The following is an 18628-nucleotide window of genomic DNA, read 5'->3' on the forward strand; positions in this document are numbered from 1 at the left end:
CACCGCATACTGCGATGCAGACCTACGCGGTCGACCGGGGTTCGCCTCCCGCTCCCGGACGGATTCATCGCATGTCCTCCCCCACATCCTCTCCCGTTCTCCCTCTCCTCTGTTGGTCCTGTGACCATAATAAGCTGCTAAAAATAAATCACAAAAAAAAAAAAAAACTAACAAAGAATCATTCAGTCAATTAATGAATCCTTTCTATTCTTATATAGTTATTGTTAAATCATGCTGGTTTAGAATATCAGCTCAATACTGTTAGTTACGTTACCTGGAGAATAAGCGGTCCTGTCCACAGAGACATCCATGTGGACCTGTCCTCTGGGGAACGAGCCCATCTCTTTATCCGTTGACCCAACCTGACGGGACTAGAACACACGACAGAGTCATCAGAGGGGAGCAGCGATGTTCTCTGTAGTATCGTCATCTATTCTGCAGCCATCCTGCTACTCATACTCTCTGCTAATGGAGGTGCGTCAGTAGTACCCAGATTTGATGACGTGCACTGAGGTGTGATAGAGAACCTGTGTGGTGGGGAGGAGATTCAGTCCTCTGACTGACCCAGGGTCAGTGTTTTGAGCCAGTCAGAGGGGATTCAGTCCTTTGATTGACTCAGAGTCAGTGTTTTGAGCAGATGCATGCCTGTTGCTACTGGCGTGGGGTGATAATTCAATATTATCAGTATTGTGTCGTATCAGTATCATAATAAAAAATATGATATGGTGATATTGTTGCGCACAGTTCTGTCATCTAAATAAATGCTAACAATATTCGAGGGGATGTTATTTGAAGATAACCGAGTTTTGGTTATATAGATCACAGCATTGGGATTACTTATGTTGTTATTTTGCATCCTGTTTACATATCGTGATATTTATAAATATCAGAAGAATATTCCACATGATTATCATAATATGAATTGAAAAAGTATGTGAATGATTAAGCAAAACGCTTAATGCTAATCCACGCTTGGCTCCGATTGGTGAAATTAGGACCATGAATACTAAATAAGAATTGAGGAGCTCTCGTGAACTTTTAATTCCCAAGAGTAGCTCTTGTGAAAAGACTGGAAACCCTCTCGTCTCTTCAGGGCCCTGTTCCTCGTACCTGGCTAACTGAGTTAGCCGGATAATTTTCAGCATAGCTTGACTTAAGCTAGACCTTTCGGTTCCCCGACGTCGGCTTGTCTAAATCGCTATGGCAACATATCAAAAAGTTTGAACCTGCTCCAGCGCAGGGTTTAGTTCTGTTAGCTGGATAAACCATGGCCACGCCCTCGCAAAGAAATGCAGCTCGCTTCCTGAAATAATTCTCAGAGTCTAGATCCCATTATACCATTCTGAATTATGTTTTTGTGCTTCGTTTTTCTAGAGGGGGCTTTTGAAATGTAAAATAATATACCTAAAATGCTGATAATAAATCATATTCAGCCTATAGATTTACTTTGTCGTAAATAATGCACGTCATATATGTTGGAGGGAGTGTGGACAGGAAGGGGCGAACCATACACACATATTCTGGGGATGTCAGAAGATAAGGCACTACTGGGAAGAGATAGGAGGGATAATAAATGAAATAATAGGATACGAAATACCCCAGGGAGGCCAAGTGTTGTATTTGGGGAATCTGTCACAAGAAGGAATCCAAGGGGAAGACAAATACTTGATTAAGATATTGATAGTGGCAGCCAAAAAAGCTCTAACTAAACTGTGGTACAAGGTAGAAGTGCCGACAAAGGATCAATGGATAGAGTTGGTAGAGGGGATACAGGAAATGGAGAGAATCACACATCTGCTGAGGCTGCAAGAAGAAAAGTTTGAATGGAAATGGGGAAAATGGGAAGAATACAGGAGGGGAAGTAACGGAGGCGGTTAGGTGGCCGAGCGGAGATTGCGTTCGTCACCAGCCCCGGAGCTGAGCTGGATTTGCCTGTTCGAATCCAGCTCACAGCTCCGGGGTTGTCACCAGCTTGGCTGGCCGTCTGCACTGATACAATTGGCTGTATCAGAGGGTGGGAGAAGCTGGCGGGGTGGGTCCGGGTCGTTGTAAACAGCGACTCCTACAGTTCGGTCGGGGCGCCTGCTAAGCGCGGATTGGACGTGAGGGGGATAGTGTGGTCCTCCCACACGCTACGCCCTCTCAATGAGAATCCGCGCTGCCAGGTGAAAAGAAGCGGTGATTGGCTGGACGTGTGTCGGAGGAAGCACGTGGTAGCCTCCACTCTCCCAGATGATCTGACTGTGGGGGGTAAGTGCGCAGCGACCAGGAAGGGACTGGGAATTGGCATACGACTAACATTGGGATGGGAGAAAATCGGAGGAAAATGGAGGGGGAAAAAGACCAATAAAAAAAAAAAAAGGAGGGGAAGTAACGACATCACAGAGGTTTGAAAAGGATACAAGGAAATGAATGAAAATGTAAATAAATAATGCAAATATAGAATGGACCGAAGGACCCATGCCACACTTTTTCTTTACTCATTTTTTGTCTATTTGTTTTATATGTATGTACTGTTGAGATGTTGAAATGTATTGTCTATGAATGTTGTCTATGTATGTTGTTGAAAAAAATTTAAATAAAAACTTAAGTTTAAAAAAAGAAAATGGAGGACCCTTATGTAAAAAAGCCGAAAGTCTTTTTCTGGTCTTCATCCTCCAGTCCACTGTTGTTGTATTGAGCTGTACTGTATTGTACCCATTCTGCAATCTGTTAAAGTTTTCATTCATTCATTCATTCAAACGGCAAAACATAATTATTTTGATTGACAGTCGAGTCTGCCAATTACGTCACACCGCTTGCACCCGCCCTGCTGTTCTTAGCACCAATCGGCAAGCGCGTATTCATTTTTTACTTCCGCTATGTCCGCCATTGATTTTGACGAGAGCTCAACAACAACAACAACGTTAGCTCCCCGCGGCCGACGTTTAGCTTTTAGCTCCGCAGGATGACTAAACAAGGCATAATGATTTTACTGCAACAAATGTTATAATAAAAGCCTTTCCATACATCTGTCTGATTGAAAACTTTATTAACAGACCGCAGAATGGGCACAACTCAGCACGGGCTGAGATATGAACGAGTAATGCTTGCTATCTATCTAGGTCGTCCTCGGATGTTGCTATGTTCGGGTAAATACGCTGATGTTATTGAACGTGTAACTATATAACGTTAATGCCACAAAACGAATGCCTTTGTTAATCATAAGTAGTAACTTTGATGCAGTAGTGTGTGTGTGGGGGCGGCGTTGTTCAAAAGTTTGAACGTGTTGCGACGACCCTCCCCCACACTGTGTTGTCTTCCTCTGCTCTGGGGGAGGCTCGTCAGCTAATTGGTGCACACCTGGGCCGGTGTGTCCCAGCAGGATATCAGAGAGAGGCTGCCTCTGATCTCTGGCGAACTCCCCATTTGTTTTTGGTTCTTTGTTTGTCTGGTTGCGGTTTGTTGATTATTTGGTTCTTTGGTCATTTGGATGTTACTTTTGGTTCATTTGTTTTGGTTGCTTGTCTTTGCTTTTACACCTACACATTCATGCTGCACATACACTCATCCACACACTGCTGACACACTGATACTCATATATATTGGCTGCTCCTTTATATTACTGACAATAAATTCTTTGTTATTTCTTAAATTGTGCCTGTGTCTCCCTATTCTTGTTGCGAGCTTGAGCCAGCTCGTAACAGTGTGGACCAGATTGACGCGACACAATCCTCTTGGGCAAAACATCAAGATATCCATGATACGTTTAAAAAGTGTATCGTTAATGAACTGTACCCGAAATTTATATAATATCGTCATATCGCCCAGCCCTAAATGAAACCCATCGGGCGTTTGGCTCTGATTCGTTTCATATTCTTCGCTGTTGATGTATTTGCGCCCGGATTGTGTTTCATTCAAGCATAAATTGAAGCGTCTTTATGCGTGGACTGTGGATTATGAATTACGAGGAATCTGAATCTGGATTGTTGAATTGTATCACTGTCACACACGTTATTATGATATTGTAACTGGGATTAAAATGTCTGATGAGATGCGCTATTTGAGAAATGTAATGAGTCGTTGACGTTTTGAAGAATGAATTTGCGAAAATGCATTTATCTGTTCAAGCACGGTTATCTGATGATGAACATGAGGTGTCACTGGTATAAATAAACCAAAGGTTAATAAATTCAACGCATGTATGGATGATGTCCGAAACAGATTAAAACCTGATTAATAGTGCAACTGTATAGCCTCCAAGCCTCTGACACCGTTATTTCGGGGGTCGCGCCTTGAAAACTTTGGGCACCATGTATTTATATATAAAGTACATGATACCTAAGCACATACAGTACAGATATCCTCATAAGTATCTATCAATTTGTGGGCGGCTACGTGGCGTAGTGGGCAAGACGCTCGCCACGAATGTGGAGACGCTGGGATCGCCTGTTCGATCCCAGCGCTCCACATTGCTTTCAGTTTAGCTGGTCGTCCGTACTAATACACATTGGCCGTATTAGGGGGTGGGAAACTGATGGGTGGGGATCGGGCGTTGTGGACAGCGACTCCTACAGGTCAGTTGGTGCGCCTGCGCAGTAGAATCAGGAAGTGTCGGGGGCAGCGTGAGCCTCCCACGCGTTACTCCTCGCCACTGAGAGATCGAGCTGTGCAGGTGAAAAGATGCGACTGCTGTTACCTCAAGTACCGGAGGGGACTTGTGCTATGTATGACTTAGTCCACATTGCAGCCGGCTTGTGGGAGGCAAGAAACAGCGTTCGTGACAGGGGAGGGTTGAATTGGATGATACGAAATTGGGATGGGAGAGAAAATATAGAAAATGGGAGAAAAAGTGGATAAAAAAAAAAGTATCTATCAATTCGTATCAATTAGATACTCTTTGGGCTTGTTTGTATCTACTTATTCTGAAAGAGTTGAACAAATTATTTTCGCTAGCAAATTAATAGATCTCATTCTATTATTCATTCCATTAAGCCTACTGCCAGCAGGCACATTTAAAGAAATATAATCTGATTGATTGGGGTAATGAGGGACTTAAAATGTGCCTATAGATATGCATTTAACTTGTCTGCGAGACTATTGAGCCGTACTGTATTGTACCCATTCTGCAATCTGTTAATAAAGTTTTAAATCAACCAATGCCGTTAGAAAATCAGGATTTCTGCGATCGACATCTGCTGTCTTTTCAACTGAGGCGGCCGCGCGCAATTATCCTGAGTATCAAGTCTGGTTCGAATTAACGAGACTGAATCAGCGTTCGAGGAACAGGGAAAGCGCGGATCCAAACATCGGGTTAATTGAATCTGGATAATGGGACTTTTGATCGACTTAGTTGAACCAGGTACGGGGAATAGGGCCCAGGTTCTCACTCACCATCAGGTGGTCAATGTTGGGAATGGACTTGGAGACAAAGTTGAGCTCCTTCTCCGCCGTCTTGTCCATCCGCCAGCTCCTGGCGAGCTTCGCCTCCAGACTGTAGACTATCTTTCCATGAGCACCTCTGAAGGACGACGGCATGCTTCTGGAACGGAGAAACAGCAGAACCAGGACCGGACAGAAATACCAAAACACGGTTAATATCAGACAGTTTTACCTGGATTATTGTTACGGCCTAGAATCTGCCTCAGCTCGTATCCACAGATATCTACTCATATCAACAAATATCATTATCAGGTATCTAAGATAATAATGAATCTGGGGGGGGAGGTGACTAAAGTACAGATGGTGGGGCTAACCTATACCAACGAAGAAGGACTCTGAGGCCAAAGATGCAAACCACAACTCCCTATGATGGGGCTAACCTACACCAACGAAGAAGGCCTCTCTGAGGCCAAAAATGCAAACCACAACTCCCTATGATGGGGCTAACCTATACCAACGAAGAAGGACTCTCTGAGGCCAAAGATGCAAACCACAACTCCCTATGATGGGGCTAACGTACACCAACGAAGAAGGACTCTCTGAGGCCAAAGATGCAAACCACAACTCCCTATGATGGGGCTAACCTACACCAACGAAGAAGGACTCTCTGAGGCCAAAGATGCAAACCACAACTCCCTATGATGGGGCTAACCTACACCAACGAAGAAGGACTCTGAGGCCAAAGATGCAAACCACAACTCCCTATGATGGGGCTAACCTACACCAACGAAGAAGAACTCTCTGAGGCCAAAGATGCAAACCACAACTCCCTATGATGGGGCTAACCTATACCAACGAAGAAGAACTCTCTGAGGCCAAAGATGCAAACCACAACTCCCTATGATGGGGCTAACCTACACCAACGAAGAAGAACTCTCTGAGGCCAAAGATGCAAACCACAACTCCCTATGATGGGGCTAACCTACACCAACGAAGAAGAACTCTCTGAGGCCAAAGATGCAAACCACAACTCACTATGATGGGGCTAACCTATACCAACGAAGAAGAACTCTCTGAGGCCAAAGATGCAAACCACAACTCTCTATGACGGTTCACAAGTTATGGACGGTGGGTGGGTGGGTGGCATGGCCTATATAGCATCCACCTGTTTACATGTTAGCTCCATATTTCGTTTGCAATCTACACATTTCGATAAATATCTTAGTTTGTCTACATTTAATTCAATATTTCGTTTGACGATCTTGACAAAAAAGCTGCAATAATTATTTTGTGACCACTAAAAGGGAAGCAAGGAACCATTGTTTACAGAGCAGTCATTATTTTTCTTCCAACCAAGGATATTATAAAAGACTAAAATAGTTTATAGGCTTCCTATTGGCCCCCGAAATGAAAGCCTCGTCGTGTTTAGCCCAAATGATCATTGGAAATACGTCACGTACAAACACAACACTGCCTTGATGGCACAATGTTGTTGTAGAGATTACATGAAAGAAGAAAAAGATGTCATGCATGGATTACTAGATTTCAACTATACAATACAGAAAACTTTGTTGGTAATTTCCTGGTTGTTAAACAACAGTATATTGACCGAGGGGTGCGTCAGCAAGGCACACAGGATCCTGAGAGACCCCTGCCACCCGAACCACAAATAGATTGAGCTCATGCTGTCTGGCAGACGGTACCGCAGTCTCAGGTCCACCTCCAAGAGAACACTGAGCAGCTACTACAGTCTCAGGTCCACATCCAAGAGAACACTGAGCAGCTACTACTACAGTCTCAGGTCCACCTCCAAGAGAACACTGAGCAGCTACTACTACAGTCTCAGGTCCACATCCAAGAGAACACTGAACAGCTACTACAGTCTCAGGTCCACCTCCAAGAGAACACTGAGCAGCTACTACAGTCTCAGGTCCACATCCAAGAGAACACTGAGCAGCTACTACAGTCTCAGGTCCACATCCAAGAGAACACTGAGCAGCTACTACTACAGTCTCAGGTCCACATCCAAGAGAACACTGAGCAGCTACTACAGTCTCAGGTCCACATCCAAGAGAACACTGAGCAGCTACTACAGTCTCAGGTCCACCTCCAAGAGAACACTGAGCAGCTACTACAGTCTCAGGTCCACCTCCAACAGAACACTGAGCAGCTACTACAGTCTCAGGTCCAACAGAACACTGAGCAGCTACTACAGTCTCAGGTCCACCTCCAAGAGAACACTGAGCAGCTACTACAGTCTCAGGTCCACATCCAACAGAACACTGAACAGCTACTACAGTCTCAGGTCCACCTCCAACAGAACACTGAAAAGCTACTACAGTCTCAGGTCCACATCCAACAGAACACTGAACAGCTACTACAGTCTCAGGTCCACATCCAAGAGAACACTGAGCAGCTACTACAGTCTCAGGTCCACCTCCAACAGAACACTGAGCAGCTACTACAGTCTCAGGTCCACATCCAACAGAACACTGAGCAGCTACTACAGTCTCAGGTCCACCTCCAACAGAACACTGAGCAGCTACTACAGTCTCAGGTCCACATCCAACAGAACACTGAACAGCTACTACAGTCTCAGGTCCACATCATCCAACAGAACACTGAGCAGCTACTACAGTCTCAGGTCCACCTCCAAGAGAACACTGAGCAGCTACTACAGTCTCAGGTCCACCTCCAAGAGAACACTGAACAGCTACTACAGTCTCAGGTCCACATCCAAGAGAACACTGAACAGCTACTACAGTATCAGGTCCACGTCCAACAGAACACTGAACAGCTATACTTCCACCGGGCAAACAGACTACTAACGGATACTCTGAATTATTACATGATGAGCACACACACACAAAACCACCTTACTATATATGTGACTTACACACCACACAAGCACACTCATTATCAATAAGGGCCTTAAAAATGAACAAGTAAGTGTTTGTTGTGCCTCTCCATCAGCAAGGACAAATCAACCTTCTCATAAAGGACACAGTGATGAGTGTCGTATCTGTCATTAGTGATGAATCTGAGGGCAGAGTGTACAGAGTCCAAGGATTTAAGTGCTGAGGTTGCAGCAATGCAGCGTGCCTATATAAATTACATCACTATAGTCCAAGACTGATAAGAAAACTGTCTTCCTACTAATCAAAAGGAAAGCTGGTTCTGTTTCTGTATAGTAAGCCCATTTTCTGTCGCAACTTGGGGAGGCAAGGTTGTCCACATGGAATTTAAATGTAGATTATTTCTCATTGAGCCACACATCAAGTTATTTACATTCAGTGGCTCTCTCAATGCTAGAACCACTTACTGTACAGATATGTAAACCATAATATTCAGTGTTTGTGTGGCTCTAGAAAACAGCATACATTTAGTTTTAAATAGCATTATGAATCTATTTAAGTTGAATAAGAGCTTCCTGGATGGTAATAAAAGGAGAATAAAGAATATGTGTAATTGATTAATGACTTAACTTTCCACCTCTGGTTATTTTTAATTTAATGAATGTGTCCCACTTACCCCGCTGGGATTTTAATGCTGAATTTATAAACATGGATCCCGTGAGGAAGCACAGTCTCTGCAAGAAGAAGATGAACAAATTTAAGACCCATGAATGACACACACACCGCACATTTTCCTCGAAACATCCCCGACAAGAGTTATTAATAGATTCGATTAGATTAATTAAAATGTATTGTCATCATGATCGATCATACAGCACAAGTGCAGTGCAACACAAATAAAAGTCTGGCATGATCCAACCACCAGAGTGCAAATGTAACGGTACAGTGCAGTAACAGTATACCACAATGTAGGTGATTAAATTAGTAGGCCTGCTAGCTACTGTGTACTACTGAGTAATAGTGCTAATCTATGTACATAATTATTGTAGTATTATTATGTTCTCTATAACACGGGGCCTATATAATATACCTTTGCTGTTTTCTCTTTCTGGAATCAGAAACTCCTTCAGTTTGAAGAACCTCCGGTCGGCGGTGTGCGCGTAGCTGTTGTCGCCGCTCTGCACGGTCCATCGGACGGTCGCGTCTCCTTTCGCTTTGACGAAAAGACTTTCCACTTTAGTGGGTTTATCCAACTCCAGGGTGACTCTGCCGGTGACCGTGTCCCCCTCGGAGAACGTGTCGTCCTCGTTGACGGCATCGTAACTCAGTGATAGGTCTTTCATCGTCGTATTTCAAATGTATTAAATGTATTAAATAAATAAAGCAAAGCTTAATCGATATCTTGAAATTACACTACTGATGATAACAAGGCATATCTGACTATTCCCCATCCCCATGCAGGCCTAGATCGATTCCTCGGCGGTTTTGATGTGTCGCTGCATTTGAGCCCAGTCAGTGGACAATGTTCGACACGCCCCAGGGTTGCAACAACAGCTCAAAATAACGCGAGAGTACAGTGGTGATTGATTGATTGATTGATTGATTGATTGATTGATTGATTGATTGATTGATTGATTGAACATTTTATTAACAGATTGCAGGATGGGTAAAATACAGTACGGCTCAATACACACAATTGTTAAGGGGATGCAGACCACTGACCAGAGAAAGACTTTCGTCTTGTTTAAATCAGGGTCCCCAAGGGCGGCTACGTGGCGTAGTGGGCAAGGCGCTCGCCACGAATGCAGAGACGCTGGGCTCGCCTGTTCGAGCCCAGCGCTCCACATTGCTTTCAGTTTAGCTGGTCGTCCGTACTAATACACATTGGCCGTATTAGGGGGTGGGAAACTGATGGCTGGGGATCGGGCGTTGTGGACAGCGACTCCTACAGGTCGGTTGGTGCGCCTGCGCAGCAGAATCAGGAAGTGTCGGGGGCAGCGTGAGCCTCCCACGCGTTACTCCTCGCCACTGAGAGATCGAGCTGCGCAGGTGGAAAGATGCGACTGCTGTTACCTCAAGTACCGGAGGGGACTTGTGCTATGTATGACTTAGTCCACATTGCAGCCGGCTTGTGGGAGGCAAGAAACAGCGTTCGTGACAGGGGAGGGTTGAATTGGATGATACGAAAATTGGGATGGGAGAAAATATAGAAAATGGGAGAAAAAGTGGATAAAAAAAAAATCAGGGCCCCCCATTTTCAATTCATAATGACATTTACGACATACACAACATACAGATACAGATATATATCATGACATTTACGACATACATGACATAGGCCTACAGTACTGTTACATTTATGACATACAAGATATACAAATATACAGTACTGTTTACCAGAGATCCTAACAGAAACTATATACATTAGAACATTTAGAGGGGGAGGAAACTGTACATTAGGAGGGGGTTGGGTGGGGGGGGGGGGGGGGTGGACATTTACGGGGACCAGTTTCGAATTGCAGCCTCCCGTAGAGGTGCTATTTAAGAGCGGTTTTGAAGGTGGATAGGGATTCACATTATTTTACGGCTGTGGGTAGGGCGTTCCACATTGATGTGGCATAATTGCTAAACGTGTTTAGTCCCTTTGTTTGAGCCGAATCTGGGTTGAACATGATTTGTGGAGCTCCCTCTGGTGTTGTGGTCGTGGAATTCACTGACCTTTGGGAAGTATTTCGACATGTATATGGGTACCTTAGTGGTGTAGTGTATCTTGTAGACCAGGCCCATTGCAAGCTGCTGTACTCTGTCGTCTACTCTAAGCCATCCTAGGATGGGCAGGGGTGAGGTGGGTTTTAGGAGTAAGGTCAAGCAGTAGTCTGACAACCAGTTTGTTTTGAGATGTTTGTAGTCTTGTTTTTAGTGCCTTGCTTTGGTACCATGAGGTGCACGCATAGTCGTAGTACCCTTGAATGAGTGCTCCTGTTAGAGTCTTCAGGGTATTCTTGTTTACCAGAGAGGAGATCCGGTACAAGAATCTAGTTCGTTGGTTGACCTTTTTGATTACATTGGTTGCCATTTTGTCACAGGAAAGATTTGCCTCTAGGATGGAGCGCAGGTATGTAATTTCATCTTTCCTTGTGACAATATTGTCACCCACTGTAACAGAGAAGCCGTTGGCCTTGCTCAGTTTGTTATTTGAACCTCTCTGCAGTCTGCTGTGGTCGTGTGTGGCGCTATTCTCAAACCAGGAGGTGAGGTTACCAGTCAGGATGCTCAGGTAAAAAAGTAGTCTGGTAAAAGTAAAAGTCAAGTGGTATTTCTTAGTTAAACTAAGTCTTATTAAATAGCTCTACATTCTGACAACCATCACTGATACAGAGTGTCTGGTCAGTAACATGGGTCTCCAAGTCCCTCAGCTCTGCAGTAAACAGACTTTTGTTTTTCCTGGTATCCCATTCAATCAGGAGAGGGAACCCTATATATAATGTTTTCTTTTTCTTTTTCTTTTTATACTTATTTCAAGAAATCTTGCCAAGCCAAATTTGCTTACTGCACTGGTAGATTATTTTACTTGTTTCAAGGACACATTTGCTTAAAACCTTTTATTTCTTATTTTATTCAGACACATTTTGCAGTGTAGAGTTCTCTCTCCTGATTGAATAAAGCGGGAACGGGATACCAGGAAATGTATTTCCTGTTTACTCCATAGCGAAAAGACTGGGAGACCCATTGTTACTGACCAGACACTCTATATCAGTGATGGCTGTCGGAGTGTAGAGCTATTATTTTAACATGTATTTTAACAAACAAAAAAATACCACTTACAGCAGGTAAGTGGTCGGCAAAGTGGCATCGCGAATTGTCCACATGTGGGCCCTTGGATGTTAAGATGTTAATGTTTTTTTTTTTTTTTGTAGCCAAGAGTAAAGACCACAATCCTATCAAAAACAGTAGTCAAAGTGTATATTTAAATGTTTACCGGAAATACGAATTTATCGAAAAAATGCTAATTATCGTAAAACCGCAAGGAAATTACTAAATCCAGATTCAACCCTGCCATTGGAAAGAGGACCATTTTCCCTATCCATAGATGTATGATTTGGCCATAATAAGGTCAAGGTCAAGTTCAAGGTCAAATATGAATTATTGAACGATTATCATTTATTACTGTATCTACAAATCCTTCTGTTTAATCATCTTCCCTTTATTCATTTGCTTAGATTTTTTTTACACTTGATCTCAATAAGGTGGTGAATGGGCTCAGTGAGCGACCTCGGTTATGGCACAATTGTAACATGGTGTTATTCACCGGCACAGATGCAAAAATAAATCATAATTTATATTCTCCTTTTCTTCATTACAATTTACTCAAGCCTAGTAACAGACACAATATTTCTGACACTGGAAATACATACCCCCAGGTCCCTAGATGTTCCGATACCAAGAACATGCAAATTGACCTTGCAGAAGTGGAGCAATCTTCCATTTACTTAGGCATGTACCTTTAGGCGAAATAGGCCCTCCTGTCATGGTCTCGTCAAATCTGACCAATTTACAATGTTCATCAGTCATAAATTCATAAGTCATGTATTAATTTTTTTATTTTATTTTTTTAAATCTTTTCCCCCCTCCTTTTTCTTCCGTTTTTCTCCCATCCATTGTCCATTGTTAGTCGTTATGCAAATTCCCAATCCCCTTCCTGGTCGCTGCGCACCTACCCCCCACAGTCGGTCTGGGAGAGTGGAGGCTATCACGTGCTTCCTCCGACACACGTGTAGCCAATCAACCGCTTCTTTTCACCTGGCAGCGCGGACTCTCACTGAGAGGGTGTAACGTGTGGAAGGATCACACTACCCCCCTTAGATCCTATCCTCGCTGAGCAGGCGCCCCATCCGAACTGTAGGAGTCGCTGTTTACAACGACCAGGACCCACCCACAAGCTTTCCCACCCCTAACACTGCCAATTGTGTTAGTATGAACGACCAGCCAAGCTGATAGCAATGCGGAGAGCTGGGCTCGAACCCAGCGTCTCCTGCATTGGTGGCGAGCGCCTTGCCCACTACACCACCTAGCCGCCCCTGTCATGTATTCATTTTTAATTTATGTGTTTTGTTTTATTTTAATGTGTATTTTTTTTTTGTACATTTGTATTGTATTTGTTTTGTCCAGGACCCCAGGAAGACTAGAGGCTCTTTCATGTGTCTCTAATGGGGAACCTTTAATAAACATAAACATAAATATTGTGTCTTACATTGCAACGTTCATCAGTCATAAATATTGTGTTTTACATTTGACTGCCTCGAGGCCTCATGACATCCTCCACACTATGGCATTTGAACATAGAGAGCCTTCAGCCTTGCCTTTATTTACCCAGGGTAGGTTCGCTGAGCACGGATGCTCTTTTTCAGCTACGCCCTGCTTCACGTTCACACAGTTCCATTCACACCTGGGAGCTGCTGCCCAGTACAACCACAGTCTGCCACCGTTGGCCACTGAGCAACTCCACTGGAGCAGTTGGGGGTTAAGTGCCTTGCTCTCAAGGGCCCTTCAGCGGTTGGTGTTAAGGGGATGGGAGAGAGTTATTCATTCACTTCCCCCGCCCAGATTTCTTCCTGCCGGTCTGGGGGATCGAACCGGCGACCTTCCGGTCACAAACCTGCTTCTCTAACCTTTAGGGGTTTAGGCCACCGCTAGTCGTCTAGTCGTCTCTCTGTCCTCTAGTCGTCTCTCTGTCCTCTAGTCGTCTCTCTGTCCTCTAGTCTCTCTGTTCTCTAGTCATCTCTCTGTCCTCTAGTCGTCTCTCTGTCCTCTAGTCATCTCTCTGTCCTCTAGTCTCTCTGTTCTCTAGTCATCTCTCTGTCCTCTAGTCGTCTCTCTGTCCTCTAGACTGATTGATTGATTGATTGAAAAGTTTATTAACAGATTGCAGAATGGGTACAGTACAGTACAGCTCAATACTACAATTGTTAAGAGGATGCAGACCAGAGAAAGACTTTCGTCTTGTTTACATCAGGGTCCCCCATTTTCAATTCATCATAATTCATAAGTCATCTCCCGGTCCTCTAGTCTCTCTGTCCTCTAGTCTCTAGTCATCTCTCTGTCCTCTAGTCTCTAGTCGTCTCTCTGTCCTCTAGTCATCTCTCTGTCCTCTAGTCTCTAGTCATCTCTCTGTCCTCTAGTCGTCTCTCTGTCCTCTGGTCTCTCTGTCCTCTAGTCGTCTCTCTGTCCTCTAGTCTCTCTGTCCTCGTCTCTCTCTCTGTGGCTCTGCAGATATACCCTATTGACCGGTAGTCGAATGCGCGTAGCAGCAAGTGGCCTCTAGGGGGCAATAGGGTGCACGAAGCTTTTCTGGTCTGCCGTGCATCGCTAACTAAAAGAAGAAGAACATCTCTGCACTGTAAACAAAGCCAGGAGCCGACATGGGATCTGTTCTTTAGAAGCTATCTCCCGGGTTAAATGTAATATATACTTGTCCTTATCGTCGCTAGCATGTTTTCCATTTTAACCAGTTAAACGTTAGGTGTCAAACGTACAATCATACAAGAGATAAGCTTAACTATTTTCGGTAAGGCTTCTAAGCTAGCTAAATGAGCTGCCACGGTTTAAGCTAACGTTAGGTAACAGTTATTATTATTCGCCAAAACGATAAACACTGCTAAATACAAGTTAGCTAGTCATGCAAACTGTTAACGTGGTTACGTTGAGTGACGAAAGGCACGTAATTACGTTAGATTTGCTGCCTTTTTTGAGTGTGTTAAAATGTGTTTAGCCAAACTGAACGTTAGCCAGTTTAAAATGTTATCTAAACATGTAACGTACTACTACTAGAAGTTACTGATTATGATGAATTGAAAATGGGGGACCCTGATGTAAACGAGACGAAAGTATTTCTCTGGTCTGCATCCCCTTAACAAGTGTGTGTATTGAGCTGTACTGTATTGTACCCATTCTGCAATCTGTTAATAAAGTTATCAATCAATCAAACTGATTGGTTTGTCCCTATGTGCTCACAGGGCATTGTGAAGACACGGTCCACTTCATGAACAAATAGCTACTTTCTGGGCTTCAAATCTGTCATGATCACACCCGAGTTCTGAAAGTGGGTGAAAGATGGCTGGAGAGCTTTTTCCCACAAAGAAGCTGGCCCCATCTACCTCAGCTAACACTGCCACACAGCAATACCAGCATCGGAATCTGAACAACAACACTGTCCAGGGCTGTAATTGGCAAGGGCTCTACCCTACCATCCGAGAGAGGTGAGTCAACCAAATCGCAAGGGGGGAATGCCAACCTAGTTTAAGTTCAAGTTTTGTTTTATTTGTCACATACAGTAAGGTACATGTACATAAGACAATCCTTTATTAATCCACTTGGGGAAATTCAGGTGTCAAAGCAGGGTGGGGGGGGGGGGTACAGAGCGCCACAGTCCGATAATATACTATAAGATACAAAAAGTACAAGATATAAGATAGTACAAGGTAACTTGTTCCTTGTACAGGAACTGCAACTTGTTCCTGTTCGCAGCAGCCCTGCTGGTCTCTGACAAGAACAAGTTACAGGTTGAAAAAACCCTCAGCTCTGAACTCTGCAGAATCTGCACCTGGCTCGCTGATAACAAACTATCATTACACGTGACCTGGGCAAAACAGAGTCCATTCTCTTCGGTTCAAATAACAAACTCAGCAAGACCGACTGCTTCTCAGTTACAGTGGGTGACAATATTGTCACAAGGAAAGATGAAATTACATACCTAGGTTCCAATGTCAAATCTTTCCTGTGACAAAATGGCATCCAATGTAATAAAAAAAAGTCAACCGACGAACTCGATTCTTGTACCGGATCTCCTCTCTGGTAAACAAGAATACCCTGAAGACTCTGGCAGGAGCACTCATTCAAGGGTACTACGACTATGCTTGCACCTCATGATACCAAAGCACCTCAAAGGCGCTAAAAACAAAATTACAAACATCTCAAAACAAACTGGTCAGACTACTGCTTGACCTTACTACTAGAACCCACCTCACCCCTGCCCACTTTGACAACCTAGGATGGCTTAGAGTAGACGACAGAGTACAGCAACTTGCAATGGGCCTGGTCTACAAGATACACTACATGTTTCGCAATTATGCCACAACAATGTGGAACGCCCTAACCATAGCTGTAAAGGAATGTGAATCACTACCCAGTACCCACCTTCAAAACCACTCTCAAAGAGCACCTACGGCAGACTGCAATTCGAAACTGGCCCCTGTATATGTCCAAACCCAACCCCCTCCAATGTACAGTTTCCCCGCCTACCCAACCCCCCCCCCCCCCCACCCCACCCACACAACCACCTCCAATGTACAGTTTCCCACCCCACCTACCCAACCCCCCCACCCCACCTACCCAACCTCCTCCAATGTACAGTTTCTTCCCCCTCAAATGTATATACTCTCTTTTTAGACTATTTTTGTACTCACAAACTACTGTATTTGTAGATCTGGTATGTCATACATGTCTAGATGTAACAGTACTGTCTATCTGCATGTCATGTATGTCATATATGTTATGATGAATTGAAAATGAGGGACCCTGATGATCATACTACTTATTGTTAGCATTCTTGTATTCATTGTTGTTTCTTAATTGTGCACTGTTGAGTCTGAGCTCGAAACACAATAATGTCATTACCTGCAATGCCCGCTGTATTGTTGTGTATTTGACAAATAAAAAACATTGTATATTAGTGTTGCACTTTACTGTTACATTTGAACTCTGGTTGGATGGCAAACTTTGTTTCGTTGTACTGTACTTTAATCTAATCTTTGAATCCAATCTAATTGAATGAGGATAAAATAATGATCATGTTGAACTATCGTTCCGGCTCCAGCTTCCATGTTGTCTTCCTCTCAGATAAACAGGGTTCTTTCTCATTGCAGGAATTCAGTCATGTTCAACAACGAGGTGATGGCAGACGTTCACTTCGTGGTCGGCCCACCTGGCGGGACTCAGAGAGTACCAGGTCACAAGGTACGTCCCTTCAGAGTCACAGTTAGGCCTGCCGCGATAAGCAATAAATCGATTAATTGCCGCGATAATTAAAATTAATGCAATGATTTTGACGGGCGCGATTAATTGCTATTTGCGCGTTTGTTTTAATGAGGCGGAACCAGTGCCCCTTGTCAGTCACTGTCCGTGTTGGGAGGCGGGCCGCTGGCTTTACTACAGAGCAGAGAGCACAGCACAGGAGCTCCGTGGGGCAACACCACATAGCTTAACTACATTTCTCAATAGTGTTGCTCCTTTTAACCAAGTAGCGTTATTTGTAGTGTAACGTTAGCGTTTTAACGTTAGTAGATAACGTTAAAACTAACTTAAAGTTAGTTGTTCACCAACAATCTCAACATTTGTTTTATCATTAGCTCATGTCGATCTACTAGTAGCATCAGCAAGCTAACGTTAGCTGGCCCCAGTCCACTAGCAGCATGTCGATCTACCAGCAGCATCAGCAAGCTAACGTTAGCTGGCCCCAGCCCATTAGCAGCATGTCGAAGTAGTAGTAGCATCAGCAAGCTAACGTTAGCTGGCCCCAGTCCACCAGCAGCATGTCGATCTACCAGCAGCATCAGCAAGCTAGGATAATCACAACAATACTTCCGGTCCGGTCGGTGGGCTTCAAAATAAAAGTCTAAAACACCGGAAAAGACGGAGCGGTGGGCTTCAAAATAAAAGTTTTGGGAAATAAATTTCTCAAAAAAAAATTCTCTAACCGGTTGCAATAATATCGCTTATCGCGATATTTTCGGGGGCAATTAATCGCCCAGCAAAATTTGTTATCGTGGCAGGCCTAGTCACAGTCCACTAAAGCAACTAGGGAGTCCCTTCAGAGTCACAGTCCACTAAAGCAACTAGGGAGTCCCTTCAGAGTCACAGTCCACTAAAGCAACTAGAGAGTCCCTTCAGAGTCACAGTCCACTAAAGCAACTAGAGAGTCCCTTCAGAGTCACAGTCCACTAAAGCAACTAGAGAGTCCCTTCAGAGTCACAGTCCACTAAAGCAACTAGAGAGTCCCTTCAGAGTCACAGTCCACTAAAGCAACTAGGGAGTCCCTTCAGAGTCACAGTCCACTAAAGCAACTAGGGAGTCCCTTCAGAGTCACAGTCCACTAAAGCAACTAGAGAGTCACTTCAGAGTCACAGTCCACTAAAGCAACTAGGGAGTCCCTTCAGAGTCACAGTCCACTAAAGCAACTAGAGAGTCCCTTCAGAGTCACAGTCCACTAAAGCAACTAGAGTCCCTTCAGAGTCACAGTCCACTAAAGCAACTAGAGTCCCTTCAGAGTCACAGTCCACTAAAGCAACTAGAGAGTCCCTTCAGAGTCACGGTCCACTAAAGCAACTAGAGAGTCCCTTCAGAGTCACAGTCCACTA

General features: G+C 44.1%; 3 protein-coding genes across 5 annotated transcripts in view; 2 read left to right on the forward strand and 1 right to left on the reverse strand.

The window, feature by feature from the left end:
• Nucleotides 1-9641, reverse strand: part of LOC311232563 (uncharacterized protein) — a 51090-nt gene extending 41449 nt beyond the window's left edge. Inside the window, exons 1-4 of the mRNA XM_084319420.1 lie at nt 9307-9641; nt 8893-8950; nt 5374-5521; nt 275-371 (exon numbers count right to left, since the gene is read on the reverse strand). Of these exons, the coding sequence (XP_084175546.1) occupies nt 275-371; nt 5374-5521; nt 8893-8950; nt 9307-9559 (556 nt within the window). The 5' untranslated portion in view covers nt 9560-9641. The remainder of the gene's footprint in view (nt 1-274; nt 372-5373; nt 5522-8892; nt 8951-9306) is intronic.
• LOC311232594 (tripartite motif-containing protein 14-like) overlaps nt 1-18628 on the forward strand; it is a gene marked incomplete at both ends in the record, with an annotated part of 407443 nt that overhangs the window by 43400 nt on the left and 345415 nt on the right. The window lies entirely within an intron of this gene.
• btbd3a (BTB (POZ) domain containing 3a) overlaps nt 14582-18628 on the forward strand; it is a 9308-nt gene continuing 5261 nt past the window's right edge. Inside the window, exons 1-3 of one of the 3 annotated variants that reach the window (XM_084318194.1) lie at nt 14582-14674; nt 15230-15472; nt 17138-17228. In XM_084318194.1, coding sequence (XP_084174320.1) covers nt 15327-15472; nt 17138-17228 — 237 coding nt within the window. In that variant the 5' untranslated portion in view covers nt 14582-14674; nt 15230-15326. Of the gene's footprint in view, nt 14834-15229; nt 15473-17137; nt 17229-18628 lie in introns of all 3 variants that reach the window. The other 2 variants (XM_084318195.1, XM_084318196.1) reach the window with 2 other exon arrangements.

The sequence above is a fragment of the Notolepis coatsorum genome (assembly GCF_963971535.1).
Source record: "Notolepis coatsorum genome assembly, chromosome: 7".
In the NCBI taxonomy this organism is placed as follows: domain Eukaryota; kingdom Metazoa; phylum Chordata; class Actinopteri; order Aulopiformes; family Paralepididae; genus Notolepis; species Notolepis coatsorum.